At 36.3% G+C, this 17,517-nt stretch overlaps 2 protein-coding genes across 7 annotated transcripts; both read right to left on the reverse strand.

The window, feature by feature from the left end:
* Positions 1 to 1,460: 1,460 nt before the first annotated feature.
* ndufab1a (NADH:ubiquinone oxidoreductase subunit AB1a) lies at positions 1,461 to 3,916 on the reverse strand. 2 transcript variants are annotated; one of them, XM_051895196.1, is made up of 5 exons: positions 3,707 to 3,916; positions 2,329 to 2,457; positions 2,113 to 2,200; positions 1,811 to 1,917; positions 1,461 to 1,718 (listed from the first exon to the last, which is right to left on the reverse strand). In XM_051895196.1, exons 1-4 carry the CDS (start codon positions 3,908 to 3,910, stop codon positions 1,826 to 1,828), a joined length of 513 nt encoding a protein of 170 aa, XP_051751156.1. In that variant the 5' UTR covers positions 3,911 to 3,916; the 3' UTR covers positions 1,461 to 1,718; positions 1,811 to 1,825. The 2 variants fall into 2 exon arrangements, with proteins under 2 accessions (XP_051751156.1, XP_051751148.1); XM_051895188.1 differs by having other exon boundaries at positions 1,461 to 1,722.
* Positions 3,917 to 4,277: 361 nt separating this feature from the next.
* Positions 4,278 to 16,383, reverse strand: palb2 (partner and localizer of BRCA2). Of its 5 annotated transcripts, none has more exons than XM_051895138.1 (14): positions 15,499 to 16,354; positions 15,256 to 15,302; positions 14,891 to 14,950; positions 14,563 to 14,731; positions 12,172 to 13,554; positions 11,428 to 11,820; positions 8,439 to 9,901; positions 8,175 to 8,330; positions 6,513 to 6,595; positions 6,150 to 6,311; positions 5,326 to 5,442; positions 5,064 to 5,151; positions 4,840 to 4,988; positions 4,278 to 4,754 (listed from the first exon to the last, which is right to left on the reverse strand). In XM_051895138.1, the coding sequence occupies exons 2-14, from the start codon at positions 15,292 to 15,294 to the stop codon at positions 4,547 to 4,549; spliced, it is 4,470 nt and encodes a 1,489-aa protein (XP_051751098.1). In that variant the 5' UTR covers positions 15,295 to 15,302; positions 15,499 to 16,354; the 3' UTR covers positions 4,278 to 4,546. The 5 variants fall into 5 exon arrangements, 4 of the variants coding, with proteins under 4 accessions (XP_051751098.1, XP_051751108.1, XP_051751089.1 ...); XM_051895148.1 differs by having other exon boundaries at positions 11,428 to 11,781; positions 12,133 to 13,554; XM_051895129.1 differs by having other exon boundaries at positions 11,428 to 13,554; positions 15,549 to 16,355.
* Between the last annotated feature and the right edge of the window lie 1,134 nt (positions 16,384 to 17,517).

Raw genomic sequence — 17,517 nt, forward strand, 5'->3', positions numbered from 1 at the left:
TTGTAAAGCCAAGTGGAAACTAAAACTAGCCTATACTATTTCAAACTCTAATATCATTGCATTTAAAACTTCACTTAACCATTCCCAAATGCACTGAGATTCTGACACTCACAAACACAGAGAAAAGAAGGAAATGCCTGAAGCGTCCCTCCCTGGCTTCTCATCATCACAGTGAGAGGTATGTTCACAGACATCCACTGACATACTAACACACACATAAACACAGAGGGAGGGAGAAGGCTTTATTACACCTGAAAAGGAAACATGGGCTTATTTAAGTTCGTAAGTGGAAGATAGGAGTGTCTTTTAAATCTAAACCCTTTTGAACTTAACATCAACTAAAGCTCTTCTAAAGTCTGAATGAGCCATTATGGCAATGGCATATTGCTTATTTATTAAGTCTAGATTAAGGATGAATTACATGTCAAAAATCATTTGTGTTCTCTGCATTTTGCTCCTCAAGCAAGACTATTTTGACTATTATGTGTAATATTTAATATTCTAAAGGAAAATACAAAGTTGAGACAGACACATTAGTCCTTTTATGTTCAAGAGAAAAGCCTGAAATACACCAACTTTAGAAATGGCATTAAAGGAATTCATGCACAAATATGAACAAGAATGTGAAAGTATTCACTATTTTATGCCATACTACAATAAATGTTAACAGCTTGATATTATTTAGGGTGAGTTAAAAGTTATAGTGGAAGATTGTATTAGTTTTATTACAATGAAGATTAAGAACTGGACAAGAAATGTTTCCTAATATGACCTGTTTAAACTCTTGGCTCCAACTCTGGAAAAGTCTTCGACTTGGAAAGCATTTCCAGTAGGTGGTGCTGTGACATACCAAATACAACCACTCCTAAATATGAACGTGAACTCTTGCAGTTTATTGTTTTATACATTACCATTCAAAGGTTTGGGGTCAGTAAGATTTTTTTTTTTTTTTTTTTCTGTTTTGAAAGAAATTAAATACTTTTATTCAGCACTGAATTAATCAAAAGTGAAAGTAAAGACATTTATAATCTTACAAAAGCTTTCTATTTCAAATAAATGCTGTTCTTTTGTACTGTCTGTTCATCAAAGAATCCTGAAAATATGTATCACGTTCCTCAAAAATATTAAGTAGCGCTGTTTCCAACAAAGATAATAATAAGAAATGTTTCTTGAGTAGCAAATCAGCATATTAGAATGATTGCTGAAGGATCATGTGACACTGAAGACTGGAGTAATGATGCTGAAAATTCAGCTTTGCAGAACAGAAATAAATAATATTTTAATCAAATAAATGCAGCCTTGGTGGAGACTTCTTTCAAAAACATTAAAAAAATCTTACCAACCCCAAACTTTTGAACAGTAGTGTACTTCATATTGATAGTGAATGCTTATATATACTTTGTGATTTTGTGTTAGTGCATGGTTTATGCATCAGAAAACAAAGAATCTAAAAAAAAAAAAATGATTTAAAGTCTTTATTGTTGTAGCATTCATATGAATTATTAACATTATTTGCAAGCTCTTTTTGTATGAATGAGGAGCTTGTGTGTGTATCTAGCATAGAATGCTGCAGACCTGCAAATCAGAAGTGGCCACAAACAAAATTATGAACACCGATTTAAACGTATCTAAATACAAAAAGAATAAAGATGAAGAAGAACAGCAGAAACAGTTCATGACAAAACCTCCATGGTCTTTGTCATCTGACGGGATGATCTCTATCTGAATGAAAAAGAACAAATAAACATTCATAAGCATAAGCTCCAACTGAAGTAAATTTTCAGAAGATGTGAATAGTAACTAAACTCACAATGAATATTTATGCTCATTCATAGACATCCTTCTTGTCTGCAATGTACTGAACGATCTCTTGCGGTGTCATCAACTTCTCTGCCTCGGCGTCAGGGATCTCAAAGCCTGTACACGTGAGAAAACACTGTATCAGCTGGGTAAATACACATCCATAACATTTAAGTATCAGATTCTATGAATCCTTATACACCAACAAGTACATTGCATACATTCAACATAATGTGATACTAGGGAGAATTAATCTGTGAAATGTAATGCATAAAAATTAGATTATAAACACTTGTAAATGCAAGTACAAACCAAATTCATCTTCCATAGCCATGATGATCTCCACCTGGTCTAAACTGTCCAATCCCAAATCTTTCATGAAGTGGGACGTAGCCTGAAGCTATAAAGATTAACTTTTAAATTATCATCATCAAACAGTTAATCTGCAGAGTGCAATATATTTGAAGCTAATTTGAAATATTTCAGACAAACATGTTGTCCATCTGATCAAACTGATGGAGTGTTTACCTTCTCAGGGTTGATCTTGTCATAGAGCTTCAGGACGTAGAGGACACGGTCATGGATCGTCTCTAGGGTTAATGGAGGCAAGTCGCCGTACGCCCTCCACTGAAAGACCTGAAATGAACTGCCAGAGATCTACAAAAGAAAACAAAACATTTTAGAAAGTATATATGTGACCCTGGTTGCACGGGTATATTTGTTGCAATAGCCAACAATACATTGTATGGGTCAAAATTATCGATTTTTGTTTTATGCCAAAAATCATTAGGATGTTAAGTAAAGATCATGTTCCATGAAGATATTTTGTAAATTTCCTACCGTAAATATCTCAAAAATGTATTTTTGTGAGTGGATATGCATTTCTAAGGACTTCATTTGGACAACTTTAAAAGCAATTTTCTCAATATTTAGATTTTTTGCCACCCTCAGATTCCAGATTTTCAATAGTTGTATCTCGGACAAATATTGTCCTATCCTAACAAACCATACATCAATGGAAAGCTTATTTATTCAGATTTCAGATGATGTATACATCTTAATTTAAAAAAAATGACCCTTATTGTGCTCCAGGGCCACATATAGACAACTGGAGCAGTGTTGTTTTAATAATATTTATATTATGATTAGAGTATTAATGTTTTAAATGAGCTTTTATTTTTATATTTTCAGTTTTCATTTTATCTTAAGTTTTAGTAATTTTGTTATGTGCCATTGTCATTTTTATATTTCTATTTATTTAGCTTTATTTTTATTTCAGATTTTAGTAATGTTAGTACTTCGACAGTTAGTTGCCAAGGAAAGTTTTTATTTAAGTTTTTAAGTTTTCATCTAATATTTAGATTTTGTTTTATTTCAATTACCGAAAACGATTTAACAGTATTAGTTTTAGGTAACAACAACAACACTGTAACGGAACTGTTCAGTTAAACGATAATTGGTGATACATGAGTATGATGATAAGATAATAAGTAAATCATATATTTGTTTAATATCACAGAATATCAATGAGAAAGAATGAATCAAAGAAAACTGTTGCCAATATACTATATAAACATTTTTAAACTTTTAAACATTCATTAAGGTATACGTACGTACAATCTTGTAATGCATACATGCATACTATAAACCATTATAAGTGTTAAACCATAAGTGATTACAGCAAGAGATAAGAAAAGTCTAATTATCTGTTATGCCACATTAAGATGATAACACATTAAATTAGAAACACTATCGTTGACTACATTCAGCTCACTTAGTTCACACCTATTTCGTTGCTGCATAAACTGAAATTGAGTGAAATAAGGCAGCTTGTCCATCATGTTGAAGTCATAACTAAAGACACGGGTAGGTCATTGGATGTCATCAGTCAATCACTAACACACACCTGCGCCAGCGGAGACTTGTGTCCATTTGTCAGATGTGAAAATGTTCGGCCATGGGTGAGCGGAGCTGCTGTTAATGTCGCCGCAGTATTTACACGGTTAAAATATACAGAACGGTGGTTCAGGGATCGGACACACCGGGCAATGATGCGCGCCGCCATGTTTCTCAATCCGCTCCCACAATGCACGAGACTACCACTGCGCATGCGCAACACACTGTCCTCACGAAACAACAAAAATAGTTTTTCGAATTACTTAAAAATCTATAAATGTAAATTTTTAAGTAAAAAGTACAATTTTAGTTTGATCACACATACTATATTATATATTCAAATAATATTCTACATCAATTATATATCTATGCAATTTAGGACATTAAGAGCGTCAACTATAAAAGCTGTTATGACCTTTTCTTTTTGTGTTCTTTTTATGTTGCGTTGGTATTGGCATTTATTTAAAAAAAAAAAAATAAAGGAAAAAATAATATAATTCAACATTATCTCCACTAAAACCTTAACACTTAACATTAAAGACATATAAAGTGTTTAATCTTTCACAGAAAAAAAAAGTCCATTCACAGAATTATATTTTATTTTGTAAAATATTTTTACTTATCACATACAAAAAGCACAAATTCTCTGAAACAATTAGCTGTGCCAGTATTGAGATTTAACAACTTTACAAAAATTTCCAAATCTTGTGTAATCTTGATAATTTTTTTTTTTTTTTTATGATTTTAAGAGTGTAAGATTTTAAATGTTGTATTATTTAACAATGGTGTTAAAGAACTTTTAATTAAAGTGACTAACAAACATTTTGTTGAACTGGGATGTGTGATCTATTTATGTAGATTTATAATGAAACACACTAACATCCCCATTTAGATATCCAGTCAGCAGAGTGTTTGGCCCTGCCCATCGAGCTAGTCGACACAACTCATCCAGCATGCCAACGACTTTAGCCACGCTTCCTCCGAGATCCCAAACAACAACATGACCAGACTGAAAAACAGCAACAAGCCCAGAGCCCAAGACATCACCATCTATTAACCTAGAGAAAGAGAGTAATATTGATTCAACTTTACTGCTAACATAATGTGCACTAATATCACAACATTTATTTCTTCTAGTCTTACTGCTGTTTGTGTTGATCAGGGTAGTTGATTGAGGTCAGTGTGATGTGTTTGCCAGTGAGAGGATTCATGGCAATCAGAGTAAAAAGGGATGCGTTACTCTCTTCATCACACATATTTCCTGCATTTTGAAGCAACACACACAGCACACCCTGCAGGAATGAAAGCACAAGGTTATTACTGGCACATACTCATTCTAGTAACACAAGAACAATACACTCACTTACTCTGTAAGAATATCCCTTCATGCAGTTTGTCATGGTTAGAGTCTTTTCCAGGTATATAGTCTGAAGCAGCTGGCCGGATTTCATGCTCCTGAAATACACAATTGTGACAAAAGAGATAATCAATTAGAAAAAATTAAAATACTAACAAAACAAGATATAAGTACTAAGTCAGTTTCCTAAATAAAAGTTTCCTAAATAAAAAAAATATATAAATAAATAACACATTTTAAAGTTTAAGACTCAATATTGCTCAATTCATCACCATATGAGGAGGTTTTTACATTCTGTCCAACCAATCAGAGCATCTTTTTCGCCCTCTACAACTGCAAGGGTCCGAATGTTCTGCTTAGCAGACACCAAGGGAAGAGTGTTCACTACCCTGTAATTATGAAATAATGAAACACAAGTGAATAATGAAAAGTTTTGCTAAAATATTTCAAGTGAATGATACATTTAAAAAGTTTCAGGTCTTTAAAGCGTTGATCCAAAAATGAAATTTCTGTCATTAATTACTCACCCTCATGTCGTTCCACACCCGTAAGACCTTCGTTCATCTTCGGAACACAAATTAAGATATTTTTGATGAAATCCGAGAGGTATATGACTCGTCCATAGACAGCAATATAATCAACACTTTTTAAGGTTCAGAAAGGTACTAAAGACATCATTAAAACAGTCGACGTGACTGAGTAAGCGTTCTGACGTAGAACCTGGAAGCGCTGAACATAAACAACGTATGAGAATGACACAGAAGAGAAGATATTGTTGAATAAAGTCGTTGTTTGTTTTGTTTTTGCGCACAAAACGTATTCTCATAGCTTCATAAAATTAAGGTTGAACCACTGCAGTCACGTTGACTTTTAACAATGTCTTTAGTACCTTTCTGGACCTTGAAAGTGGTGGTTAAATTGCTGTCTATGGACGAGTCATAAACCTCTAGGATTTCATAAAAAATATCTTAATTTTATGTTCTGAAGATAAACAAAGGTCTTACGGGTGTGGAACGACATCAGGGTGAGTGATTAATGACAGAATTTTCATTTTTGGGTGAACTAACCCTTTAATATAGGCATGATGGTTTGTTACCTTCCCTCTTGAGTCACTGTTAACACATTGACTCTTTGTTGATCTCCAGGGGTGGAGCAACACACAAGCCGACTGTTAGACACACCCACCACTGCTTGCAATGTGTCCTTGCACACCACGTTCTGAGAGAACGTCCCATCCATACTTGGACAGCAGAGCACCCTGCACTCAAGAACACAGAGTGAATTAGCTTAGCGTTTCAGTTTATTGAATTCTAACACAAAACTCATCTTGGTTTTTGAGCGCAGTTCTCCAAGTGTTTGAGTTCAATGTTTTCAAAGGATGAATTAAAAAAACAAAAATAACAGTTTTGGTCCACATAATGGTAATTTTGTCAATTTTATATTATGCCATTTTTGTTACCTTGTTTCTGTGATTTCCAAGTGACCCAAAGTCACACAAAGCAAGCCCAAAGAGTCTGGAATCACTTGCAAAGACATGACGGGCTACAAATACAAACACAGGAGTCAAAGCAGAAGGACTTAGGCATATTTTTTAATTATAGTGATAAAGAGATAGTCACCCACAACTGAAAATTCTGTCATCATTTACTCACCCTCATGTTGTTCCAAACCCATAAGACATTATCTTCAAAAAACAAATTAAGATATCTTTAATGAAACCTGACAGGTTTCTGTCCCTCCATTGAAATTCCAGGTAACTAAAACTTTTATTTACATCTAAACAATAATAGACACACATACATAGAGCACATCACATATGGTAAACATGGAATCTTAAACATGTGTGCGTTTCACAAGAATCAATGTGGCTTGTTCTGACTTATGAAGCATTCATGTGATGCACACACACGCTTCCGTGTTTACTATATGCAATGCGCTCTATGTATGTATGTGAATAAAAGCCTAAAAAAGCCTAAAAGCCCACAAGACTTGCTCGATTCATATGGATTCGTTTTACAACGCCTTTATGACCATCTTCTAAGTTTTGGTTACTTGAACTTTCAATGGAGGGAAAGAAACCTCTCGGGTTCATTAAAAATACCTTAATTTGTGTTTTGAAGATTAACCAAAGACCTATGGGTTTGGAACGGCATGAGGGTGAATAAATGATTTTCATTCCTGGCCCTGGGTGAACTAACCCTTTAAAGTTGGCATGAAACAGAAGTTGTGATAGTCTGTTCTTCCCTATTGTGACATATTTAAGTGAAATGGCTTCTGGAAAAGAATGTGAGGCAAGTTTGATTTCATCCTTGGGAATGGATTGGATCGTAGGAAGTTGGGCATTGCTTAATAAATGCAATGCCCTGAAGCAAATGAATCGCTGCAATTCACAGAAACAACTGGAATTCAAGCAGCGAAACATGGATTTGCAGTTATCATTTTGTGTCAGATATGTTGTATTTAGGGGTAAAATTATACCCTAGGTTATATAATGTATGGACAACTCATCAATTTAATATTTAACATCTTATATTCTGAGCAACTGTAAAGTTTTTGTCAACGTTTGTCAACTGTCGAGTCTAACTGCCTTTAATTTAAGATAGTTGTTTGTTTTACTCCCATTTTTGCCATTTCCTCTATTTGAACCGGTCATGTTGCAGGATGTTTTGTCACTCAGTCTAACTGAGGGGACATGTCCTGGCAGGAAAGTAATCTCAATGCATACCCTCTATTCAAACATTTTATAATTATGTTCATGCATTTCCTGGGAATTGAACCCATGACCTTGGCAGTAGTAACTAAATGGAGGCAGATCTGAATGCCAAATTGCAGTCAGTTGTGGAGGATATTTAGTTCCACCCTCTGCCGAGATATATACGTCATGAAAAGAGCAGGTTACTGTTTTGAGAAGGAAGGGAGGTTGACATTTTTGATTAAAGATTATGAGGGCACATGAATTTAAAAAAAAAGATGTACACAGATAAATCATTTATAATAAACACTGCAACATTCTGTAAAAAAATAAGACTTGTCAATTTTGATTTCATGGTGATTTGAAATGTTGAAATTCTTTAAATTTATGCTGTTATTTATGATGAAATGCTGTAGCAAATTGGATTACCTGTGCAAAAGTCCAGGTGTGTAAAAGACTCCAAGACTGAACTCCCTTCATCTGAGCCCAAAGACAAACGCTCCATTCTCCTGCCACACAAATGCACCAATCCTCCGACGACCATCGCACCAAACACAAGTCCAACACGCACCCGCCCTCCAGTGCCTTAATACAAAGACAAGCACCACCCACATACATATTAGGTAATTACAAAATTAAGCAGATATCGTTGCTTTGCATATCAATAGATTATTTCTTCTAATTTATTGATACCTTAAAAGTGTGCACCTCCTGCAGGACTACAGAACAGCCAGCTGCATCAGAGAATGATGTGGCAGTTACGGTTTCCTCATGTAATAATGTCCGATTGTTGGATGCATCAGTGTTACGTTCCTCTGATTGAGTTGTGTTATTGTCGGAACCTGTCCTTGTTTCTGTTCTCCCTTTGGTGGAAGTGTCCAAAGATGTTGTCTCAACAGGAGTTTGATCTACATTACCAGACTTAAACTGTTTCACATCTGTAACGGCATTACTTTGAATTTCTGAACCGAGCTCAGAGTGTTTATTGGTTTGAACCTCCATTTCAAAATTGTTCTGGGTTTGGACTTCAGACTCAGAAAGATTTTTAAAACTCCCAGGGTCAGGAATATTGAGAAGTTGAACTTCATTTTCTGGTGTGCAATTGATTTTATTTCTACATTCAAGATTGCTTTTTGTATCGAAACCGCATTCACGTTCCTGTTCATTTTCTGAGATGCATGAGGACTCCTTTTCTGGGCTGTTTAAATTTTCATATCCCAGTGCAGTGTTGTTTTGGGATGGAGTACCTGTTTTCACAGTATTTTGAACTTTTGTCATTGTTTCTTGACTAATTTGACTTTGATTCTGTGTTTCAGAACCTCCCTGATCTCTACTATTAGTAAAGATACAATTTTTGATGATCCCTGATGTTTTAGCTGAGACTGATTCTGGAGACACATACCCCTTAAGTGAGACTGAAGAGGGAGACCTAAGGACACCAGACGAAGAAAAGAGAGGTGACCGGAGTTCTATGGGTGAACCTGTAATCAAAAAGTGAGGGGACATTCCCAAAGATGGTAGAAGAGGATCTTGACCTTTCTGCATTTGTGGGGTCAGAGACGGACTCAAGTTCAGTATCACAGGGCAAAGCGAGGTGTTCTCAGAGAGCATTTGAGATTCTTTTTGAATCTGGTTTATGTGAAGCTCACTAATGTTTTCAGGTTCAGAAGATTCCACTTTTGTCTCATTACTTATTCTTTTGTCTGGTTCAGTTTGGCCAAACTGTCTGCTGTCCATCAGATCTGAAGAGATGGTCTTTATTTCATTTACAGCATTGAGGTCCTTCTTTATCTCTGTCTGTGATTGGTCAGTGGGGTCTGACTGACAAAGAGGTAAACTATCCTCAAGAGAAGAGGTAGTTGGGGGTTCTCGAGTAAATAGTTCACCCTCTGAGTAGCGTACTTCACAATTTCTTATTCTCCCACTCACTCTCTGGCGCCTGCTGCTCTGCCGTGTGTTGTACACTAGGGGACGCTGTGCGAAAGGTTCTACTGCTGAAGTTGACAAGCGCAATCTTTCGAGCTTCAGTTGTCCAAAATCATCATCAGGTAGGTGGAAATCCTGGATATCAACAGCAGCCAGCAGTACAGTTTTCGTATCCTTTTCTTGAAGAGCTTGAATGAGTGAAGCTATTGATGGCAGAAGAGGTGACTGATCTAAAATGCAAAACACATTCACAAACATTAATGTGTACATGACCGTTACGCAATAATTCTTGTTCACATCTATGGTCTTATAGAGGGTATGCACATGACGTCACAGTAGGCGGGAGTCACTGAGTGGCAAAAAGACTGAGTGGCAGCATTGGTGTAGCTGAAATGCTGCGAAAAACACACAAAACAAAGAGCTTCACGATTCACTTTACAAATAGATTCAACAAGAAATCTGAGCTAACTTTTTAGAGACTGCCGAAAGCTATGGAAAAGAGAAGCAAATGAATCGCTGCAATTTGCAAAAACAACGGAAATTCAAGCAGTGAAACATTGATTTGCAGTTATTTTGTGTCAGATATGTTGGTTTTAGGGTAAAATTATATGTATTGTCAACTCATCGATTAAATCTTATATTCTGCATAACCGTAAAGTTTTTGTCAACGTTTGTCGACTATCGAGTCCAACTGCCTTCATTTAAGAAGATAAGTTTGTTTTACTCCGTTTTTGCAGTTTCCCTTATTTAGAAAAAAAGTCATGTTGCAGGATGTTTTGCTACTGAGTCCTACTGAGGGGGCGTGTCCCGGCGGGAAAATGACGTCAGTGCATACCCTCTATTCTGACATTTTATCATTATGTAATTGCATTCCCTGGTAACTGAATCCATGACCGTGGCGTTACTAGTGCCATGCTCTACTGCAGTGGTTCCCAATCCTGGTCCTGGAGTACCCCCAACACTGCACATTTGGGATGTCTCTCTTATCGGACACACCCATCTAAGGTCTTGGAGTCTTTACTAACGAGCTGATGAGTTGAATCAGGTGTGTTTGATTAGGGCGACATCTAAACTGTGCAGTGCTGGGGGTTCTCCAAATCAGGGCTGCGTTCAGCCCTGACAAAACGTTGCAAAAAGTTTTTTAAACAGAAATGGTGGTGCGTTGAACACCCTGTTCTGATGACGCAAGAGTTGCAGCTGAGAAGGCCATTCTTTGTGTTCTTTTTGAATTTTCGGAGCCTGATGAAATCGGTATAAATACGTGTTTAATACTGCAAAATACGCTCGATGTTACGTATCTCAAACCTCGTTGCACACCGTTTCCAGAAAACGTTCAACCCGGAAACCATAGCAAAACGTTGCGCACCAGTATGAGCTTGAACGTGCCCCCAGGACTAGGGTTGGGAACCATTGCTCTAATGTTTGAGCTATAGCAGGGGTGCCCAATCCTGTTCCTGGAGATCTACCTACCTGCAGAGTTCAGATCCAACTCTGATCCAACACACCTGTCTGTAATTATCAAGTGTTCCTGAAGATCTTAATTAGCTGGTTCAGTTGTGATTGATCAGGTTTGTAGCTGAACTTTGCAGGTAGGTAGATCTCCAGGAACAGGATTGGGCACCCCTGAGCTACAGGAATAAATTTAATAATACATTCATAAATAAAAAACAGTGATTTAGAATTATCAAAAAAACATACTCCAAGACACAGACACTAAATATTTTCTCTCAAAGAAAATTTAAAACATAAATCTCACCATCTTTATGAGAAACACTCTGACACTCTCTTCCAGTTTGTCCTTGTTTTCTTCTGAAAATAGGGTATAAATTTGAATCTGGGAGGAGTTGAGAATCAAAGAAAAGCTGAGAATCTGGGAGATGCTTAAAATCCTGAGTAACTCCTTGCTCTAGACTTGGCTTCAAACTCACTGTAGACCCAGGCGACTGGATTGGCCAAGTCTCTGTCTGTGGCCGTTCAAGAACCGATTGTGATTGGCTGGGTGATTCAGTGTCAAACTTTGATTCTATGAGAGACTCTGAATCTGCTTGAGAATCACTTGTAGCATGTGATGTTGTACAATTTAGAGCAGCTTTGGCACATGAGGCCCTACCTATAGTGCATCTTTGACGGCCTCTCCTCCCTCTCTGACCTTTTCCTCTGAATCTGGTCTGATACAAATCTGAATCCACGAGAAGTTGGGAATCAAAGTGAAGCTGAGAATCTGGAAGATGCTTAAAATCTTGAGTAACTCCTTGCTCTGGACTTGTTTTCAAACTCGCTGCAGGCCCAGGTGACTGGATTGGCCAAGACTCTGTCTGTAGCTGTTTGAGGAGCAACTGTGATTGGCTAGGTGATTCAGTGTCAGACTTCAATTCCATAAGACACTCTGAATCTGCTTGAGAATCACTTGCAGGATGTGATACTGTACAATCTAGGGCAGCTTTGGCACATGAGGCCCTACCTACAGTGCCTCTTCGACGGCCTCTCCTCCCTCTCTGACCTTTTCCTCTGCATCTGGCTTTGTACAAATTAGAATCCACAAGAAGTTGGGAATCAAAGTGAAGCTGAGAATCTGGGAGATGCTTAAAATCTTGAGTAACTCCCTGCTCTGGGCTTGGTTTCAAACTCACTGTAGAACCAGGTGAATGGATTGGCTGAGATTCTACCTGTGACTGATCAAGGACCAAATCTGATTGGTTGGGTGATTTAGTGTCAGACTTTGATTCTGTAAGAGACTCTGAATCTGCTTGAGAATCACTTGCAGGATGTGATATTGTACAATCTTGAGCAGCTTTGGCACATGAGGCTCTACCTACAGTGCCTCTTCGACGGCCTCTTCCTCTCCTCCCTCTCTGACCTTTTCCTCTGCATCTGGCCTGGTCTGTGGACTTGGAGACTGATTCTGAACGCTCTGGGGTCATGTGACCTCTACCACTCATTTGTGATTGGCTGAGCCTACGCCTGCCTCGCCCCCCAGTGAGCTGGCTGTAAATGACAGCATCTAGATCGACAGAGCTGTGAGATGCAGCCATGCGCCGTGTCGTCCGAATATAATACTCCACAGGAAACGGTAAACCCTCAACCAGCGTGCAAGAGTCCAGAATGCCAGATGTAAACGAGGAGTGTTTAATGTCTATCCTGTCATCATAACCTTTATTTGACTGGTTAGTTTGTTTAAGCATCTCTTCTGATTTGTCAGTAATCTGTACTGCTTCAGATGGCTGAGGGAAAGATGAGGTTTGAATAGGCACTGCTGAACCCGACTGTATTTTTTTCTCAACAGGCAGATCAATCAGAGGTACGTTAACTTCTTTCTTGCTCCAGTGAATGTTTTGAATTTCTAAATTATTTTCTTCACTTGAAATCACTGGCAGTTTGTTATCTGATTGGCTCACAGTGCAGTTTAATACACAATGCCCCTCTCTTTTTCCATCATTCTCCAGTTCTTGTGATGCTTTAGTAATTTTACAATCTGTTCTTACTCCTATAGGGCTATCCTGGTTCTTCTCCCCTATAGCTGGCATCATCTTAATTTCTTGTTCTTGTTTTCTTGTTCTTGTTTTCTTTTCACAGTCCTTCTCTTCCTTCTTAGCTTCATTTCTCACTCCTTTCAGACTTTTCTCTTTATCAATACATTCACTACCCTTCTCCCTTTCACGAATATTGTCTCCACATCCTTCTCTTTCTTTCTCTTGGCTGATGTCAGTGTCCGATTCTCGCTCTTTGTTCTGTAGGCGCAATCGACTGCGCTTGGAGCGCAGGCGATGGGCAGGGGTTCGCCTGCATTCAGGGGAGTACAAAGGTGGTGTGGATGCAATCTCTGCGTGTTGCAATTTTATGGCAGAAATTTTCTGTACAGAGCTATTTGTTTCTGCAACTATGTCTGAAAAAGCAAAAAGAAAACCACAGTTTATTAGTATTTGGAATTCATTACCATCTGAATTTAACTTATTTTCAACACTCTTTAAAGGGACAGTTCACCCAAAAATGAAAATTCTGTCATCATTTACTCACCATCAAGTTGTTCCTGTATGAATTTCTTTCTTCTGCTGAAGACAAAAGAAGACATTTTGATGGATGTCTGTAACCAAACAGTGGATGGGCACCACTGACTTCCATAGTATTTTTTTATCCATACTATCAAAAGTCAATTGTGCAAATCAACTGTCTGGTTACCCATATTGTTCAAAATATCTTCTTTTGTGTTCAGCAGAAGAAAGAAATTCATACAGGTTTGGAACAACTTGAGGGTGAGTAAATGATGACAGAATTTTCTTTTTTGGGTGAACTATCCCTTCAACATTAATATTACAATTAAGTCTGGGAAAATAAATGTGTTGGCCATTTTTCAATGCTATGGGATGTTTTGCCGGTTCATATGTCCAACTGTTTAGATATGGTGCCTTAGCTATTCCTTAAGTAATAATGCTGAAAACAATGTGTGGTAAACTTTGTAAAAACTAAAACTATTAAAAACTGTTTTCATTAATTGAAATAAAGCTGAAATATAAAATAAAACTATAATTAGATTAAACATTTAAAAAAAACTAAGAAATGTTGCCTTAAAATAGTTGAAGTCCTAAAATAACAAAATGAAATAAAAATAATTTAAAGATAAATAGAAATATTTAATAAATGAATTTAAATGACAAAAGCACACAACAAAAGCAATTAAATCAATATTAATAAAATATTAATAAATGCTATAATTGTATAGAAATAATATAAAATAAGGCTGGTAAAAATCTAAAAATGGTCCGTATGGTCATCAAAGGTATCTCAAACTACTCAGGTTTCCAAATGAATAGTGCCACATATACAATCTTGCATGGTCTAGGAAAAGCATGTTTGTATCTATTCATGTTTGATTTCACACTGAAGCTACCCTTACTGGTCCGTAATTGCAGATTCTGATGGTTTTCAGAATATTCTGAGGCCGGGACGGAAGAAGTCGCAATAGACGGCTCAGATGTGTGTGCAAAGTCAATCTGTGTAAATCTGTTGCGGTCAGAGTCTCTGTTCTGCACACGCCTGCAAGTGGCATCATGATGCTCTGCTCTCTAAACAAAAAAAAAAAAAAAAAACACAAACATTCGTTAACAGGTTTTAACAAGTTAAATTTGATGACAATTCAAGCTCTATTATACTGCAGAAATCATTGTTTTAACATCAGTTTGAAGACAAATTCTTCCATAATCACAAATACAGCATGTCTTTACCTGCAGTCTCTGTGCCGTCCTCTCATACTCTCGCTTAAGCTGCTCCAGTCGTCTCCTCAGCTAAAACATTAAATGAATGACAAATGAAATAATGATGTTTTTATCCATCATATTAAGTAATAACATAAAAAAACTCTAAAACGTAAATAAATGTTAATCATACATATAATAACATTATATGGTACCTTTAAAAGTACTACTATGGTACAGAGAGGATATAAGATGTTAATACCATGGCACTACACCAAGTATGCTGAAAGGTACCATAGTATTTACATAGTACTCCTATGTACTTCAAAGAATACCATGGTATAATGACTTTTTTCAAATGGTGCTTCCACAAATACATAAACATACGAACTTACTGTCTCTTTATCTTCGTTATGGAGAATCTCCTCTGACATCCTGTAAACTAATATGCTAATATGTTATTACTTTATTTACTAGATGCGGGTATGTTATACATTTGACATGAAAACATTACGAGAGTTTCAACCAACTGTAAACAACCACACAAACATCTGATCTGACTGAGACGCACTTATGAATAAACACAGATTTGGATGCCCAAACAAACATTTTCATTTACTAAACATTCGTTTACATACCCAGGAGAAAATTTTATTCTCAAAAGTTGGTTTTGAGTTTTGTTTCTAACCTGACAAGACTTGAGGAATATTTTGCCGCACTCAACCCTCCCGCGAGTTCTGACTGCAGACAAAATCAATCGACAACAGATCACATTCTGTAAACTTTAGGGAAATGTTACTCGATTTTGCTACTGGTATTAGAATTGTTAATTACAACAATAGACATATAGCCTATTATATAATCAAATTAAAGGACCTCTAGAAGAGCATGATTTAATTTTAGACAGACGTATGCATTATCCGTCTCATCGGGACTCTTTAGTAATGTCTGTTTACCAGGCGGAGCAGAAGATGGCGGTAATGCACCCATAAGCTGAACCGCCGTAAAACAAGAAAGAAGAAGAAAACTTTTTCTGAGTACTAGCAAAGGCTACTTTGCCGTAGATTTGGGGCTGATGTGCTTGGATTTAACTTTTATCTCGCATCTGTAAGGTTATTGACAGTAGTATGGTAGATTAAATATTAGCTAAAGGTGTCTATTTGCATTAGAGGGAACGGTGCTTCATAAATCCTTTTTTTTTTTTTTGCACTACTGCTGAGAAAAATTATAATTAACGAATAACTCCTGTGTATTTCCTGAAAATGACAATTTTTTTTATATTTAATTATTTATTGTTTTAGATGTTTCTGTTACATAATTATTTGCTTGCTTGTTTATATACTTATACTTCTATTTTGTTTTAAAATCTATTTTTATGTATCCCCTGTATGTGTTGTTTAATAAAAAAAAAAAAAAAAAAAATTCAAAGTAGTCAAGTAGCCTACATAACGATCAAGTGTAGAAAGATAATAAAGATAAAACAGTTATATTAGCAGTTGTTAGTGGCAAATAATAGCAAGATTTTTTATTTTTATTAAAGCTTCTGCAATTTGAATGGGAAGGCACCAACTAAAACCATTTAAAAACATTTTCGTTACTTGAAATGGACGTTAACTAAAATAAAATAGAGTAAAATAAAATATAGAGAAGCTTAAACTTATTTTATTTCAGGTAGTTGTCAAGGCAACATCTCTCATTTTCATTTAGTTTAAAGGGATAGTTCACCCAAAAATAAAAATACTGTTCAAACAGTTGTGGGGCACCACTGACTTCCATATTACGTTTTCTTCAATACTATGGAAGTCAGTGGTGCCCCAAAACTGTCTGGTTACAAACATTCTTCAAAATATCTTCCTTGCTGTTTATCAGAGCAAAGAAATTCATACAGGTTTGGAACAACAAGGGTGAGTAAATGATGACAGAATTTTCATTTTTGGGTGAACTATCCCTTTAAAATAATTAAAAATGAAATGAATAAAAACTATAAAAACATACAACAAAATTACTAAAACTTTCACTAAAATTAAATATGGAAAGTATAAAAATAAAAACAATTTCAAAACATTTTTAAAGGCTGTGATATCTCAAAATAACACTGGAAGGCTCTGTAACTAGAATGATTTTGATTTTTCTGAAGAAAATGTGAGTGGTGCTTGTCCATCTCACTTTACTGACACTGGTGCAACCGCCTTGCCACAAAGACTCCCTCAAGGAAAAAATAGGCCTACTTTAAAAAAGAAATATCACATGTCTCCTTAATAAGCTGCACAATTTAGATGCAGCTTATTAAGGAGGGTTTGCATCAAACAGGACATTCATTCATTCTTTACAAGCATGAACATCAAGGGTCCATGCGAGGACGGTGGGTCGTGCCTCTATACGTCATGGTTCCTTGGAGGTGATATTGTTGTTATGTAGTGTTTAATGTGTATGTGTGGAGTGAAGAGGATGTCTACCCAATATGTTAATCTTGGCATTTACATACAAAATGTCAGCTCTCTGCTCTCTGACATTTGCTGTCTGATGTCAAAAAGTCAGATGGACCTGTCCTGAGCACAGACAACAGGCTTATCTTAATATAGGTTAATCACATTATGTGTTTATACATTTATATTAGTACATATTTATAGAATATTTAGTATGTGAATCATATGTGA

This window comes from Ctenopharyngodon idella, chromosome 1 (assembly GCF_019924925.1).
Source record: "Ctenopharyngodon idella isolate HZGC_01 chromosome 1, HZGC01, whole genome shotgun sequence".
Taxonomy (NCBI): domain Eukaryota; kingdom Metazoa; phylum Chordata; class Actinopteri; order Cypriniformes; family Xenocyprididae; genus Ctenopharyngodon; species Ctenopharyngodon idella.

Bases quoted from the DNA above. Each gene is read 5' to 3' on its own strand.
- ndufab1a (XM_051895196.1), bottom strand. From the start codon at position 3,910: ATGCGCAGTGGTAGTCTCGTGCATTGTGGGAGCGGATTGAGAAACATG. The intron at 2,201-2,328 runs GTAAACACTCCA...TAATCTTTATAG, and splicing joins ACAAGATCAACCCTGAGAAG to CTTCAGGCTACGTCCCACTT. The intron at 1,918-2,112 runs GTTTGTACTTGC...TCACGTGTACAG, and splicing joins GGCTATGGAAGATGAATTTG to GCTTTGAGATCCCTGACGCC.
- palb2 (XM_051895129.1), bottom strand. From the start codon at position 15,294: ATGTCAGAGGAGATTCTCCATAACGAAGATAAAGAGACA. The intron at 14,732-14,890 runs GTAAAGACATGC...TTTTTTGTTTAG, and splicing joins GGACGGCACAGAGACTGCAG to AGAGCAGAGCATCATGATGC. The intron at 6,312-6,512 runs GTAACAAAAATG...TCTTGAGTGCAG, and splicing joins TTGGAAATCACAGAAACAAG to GGTGCTCTGCTGTCCAAGTA.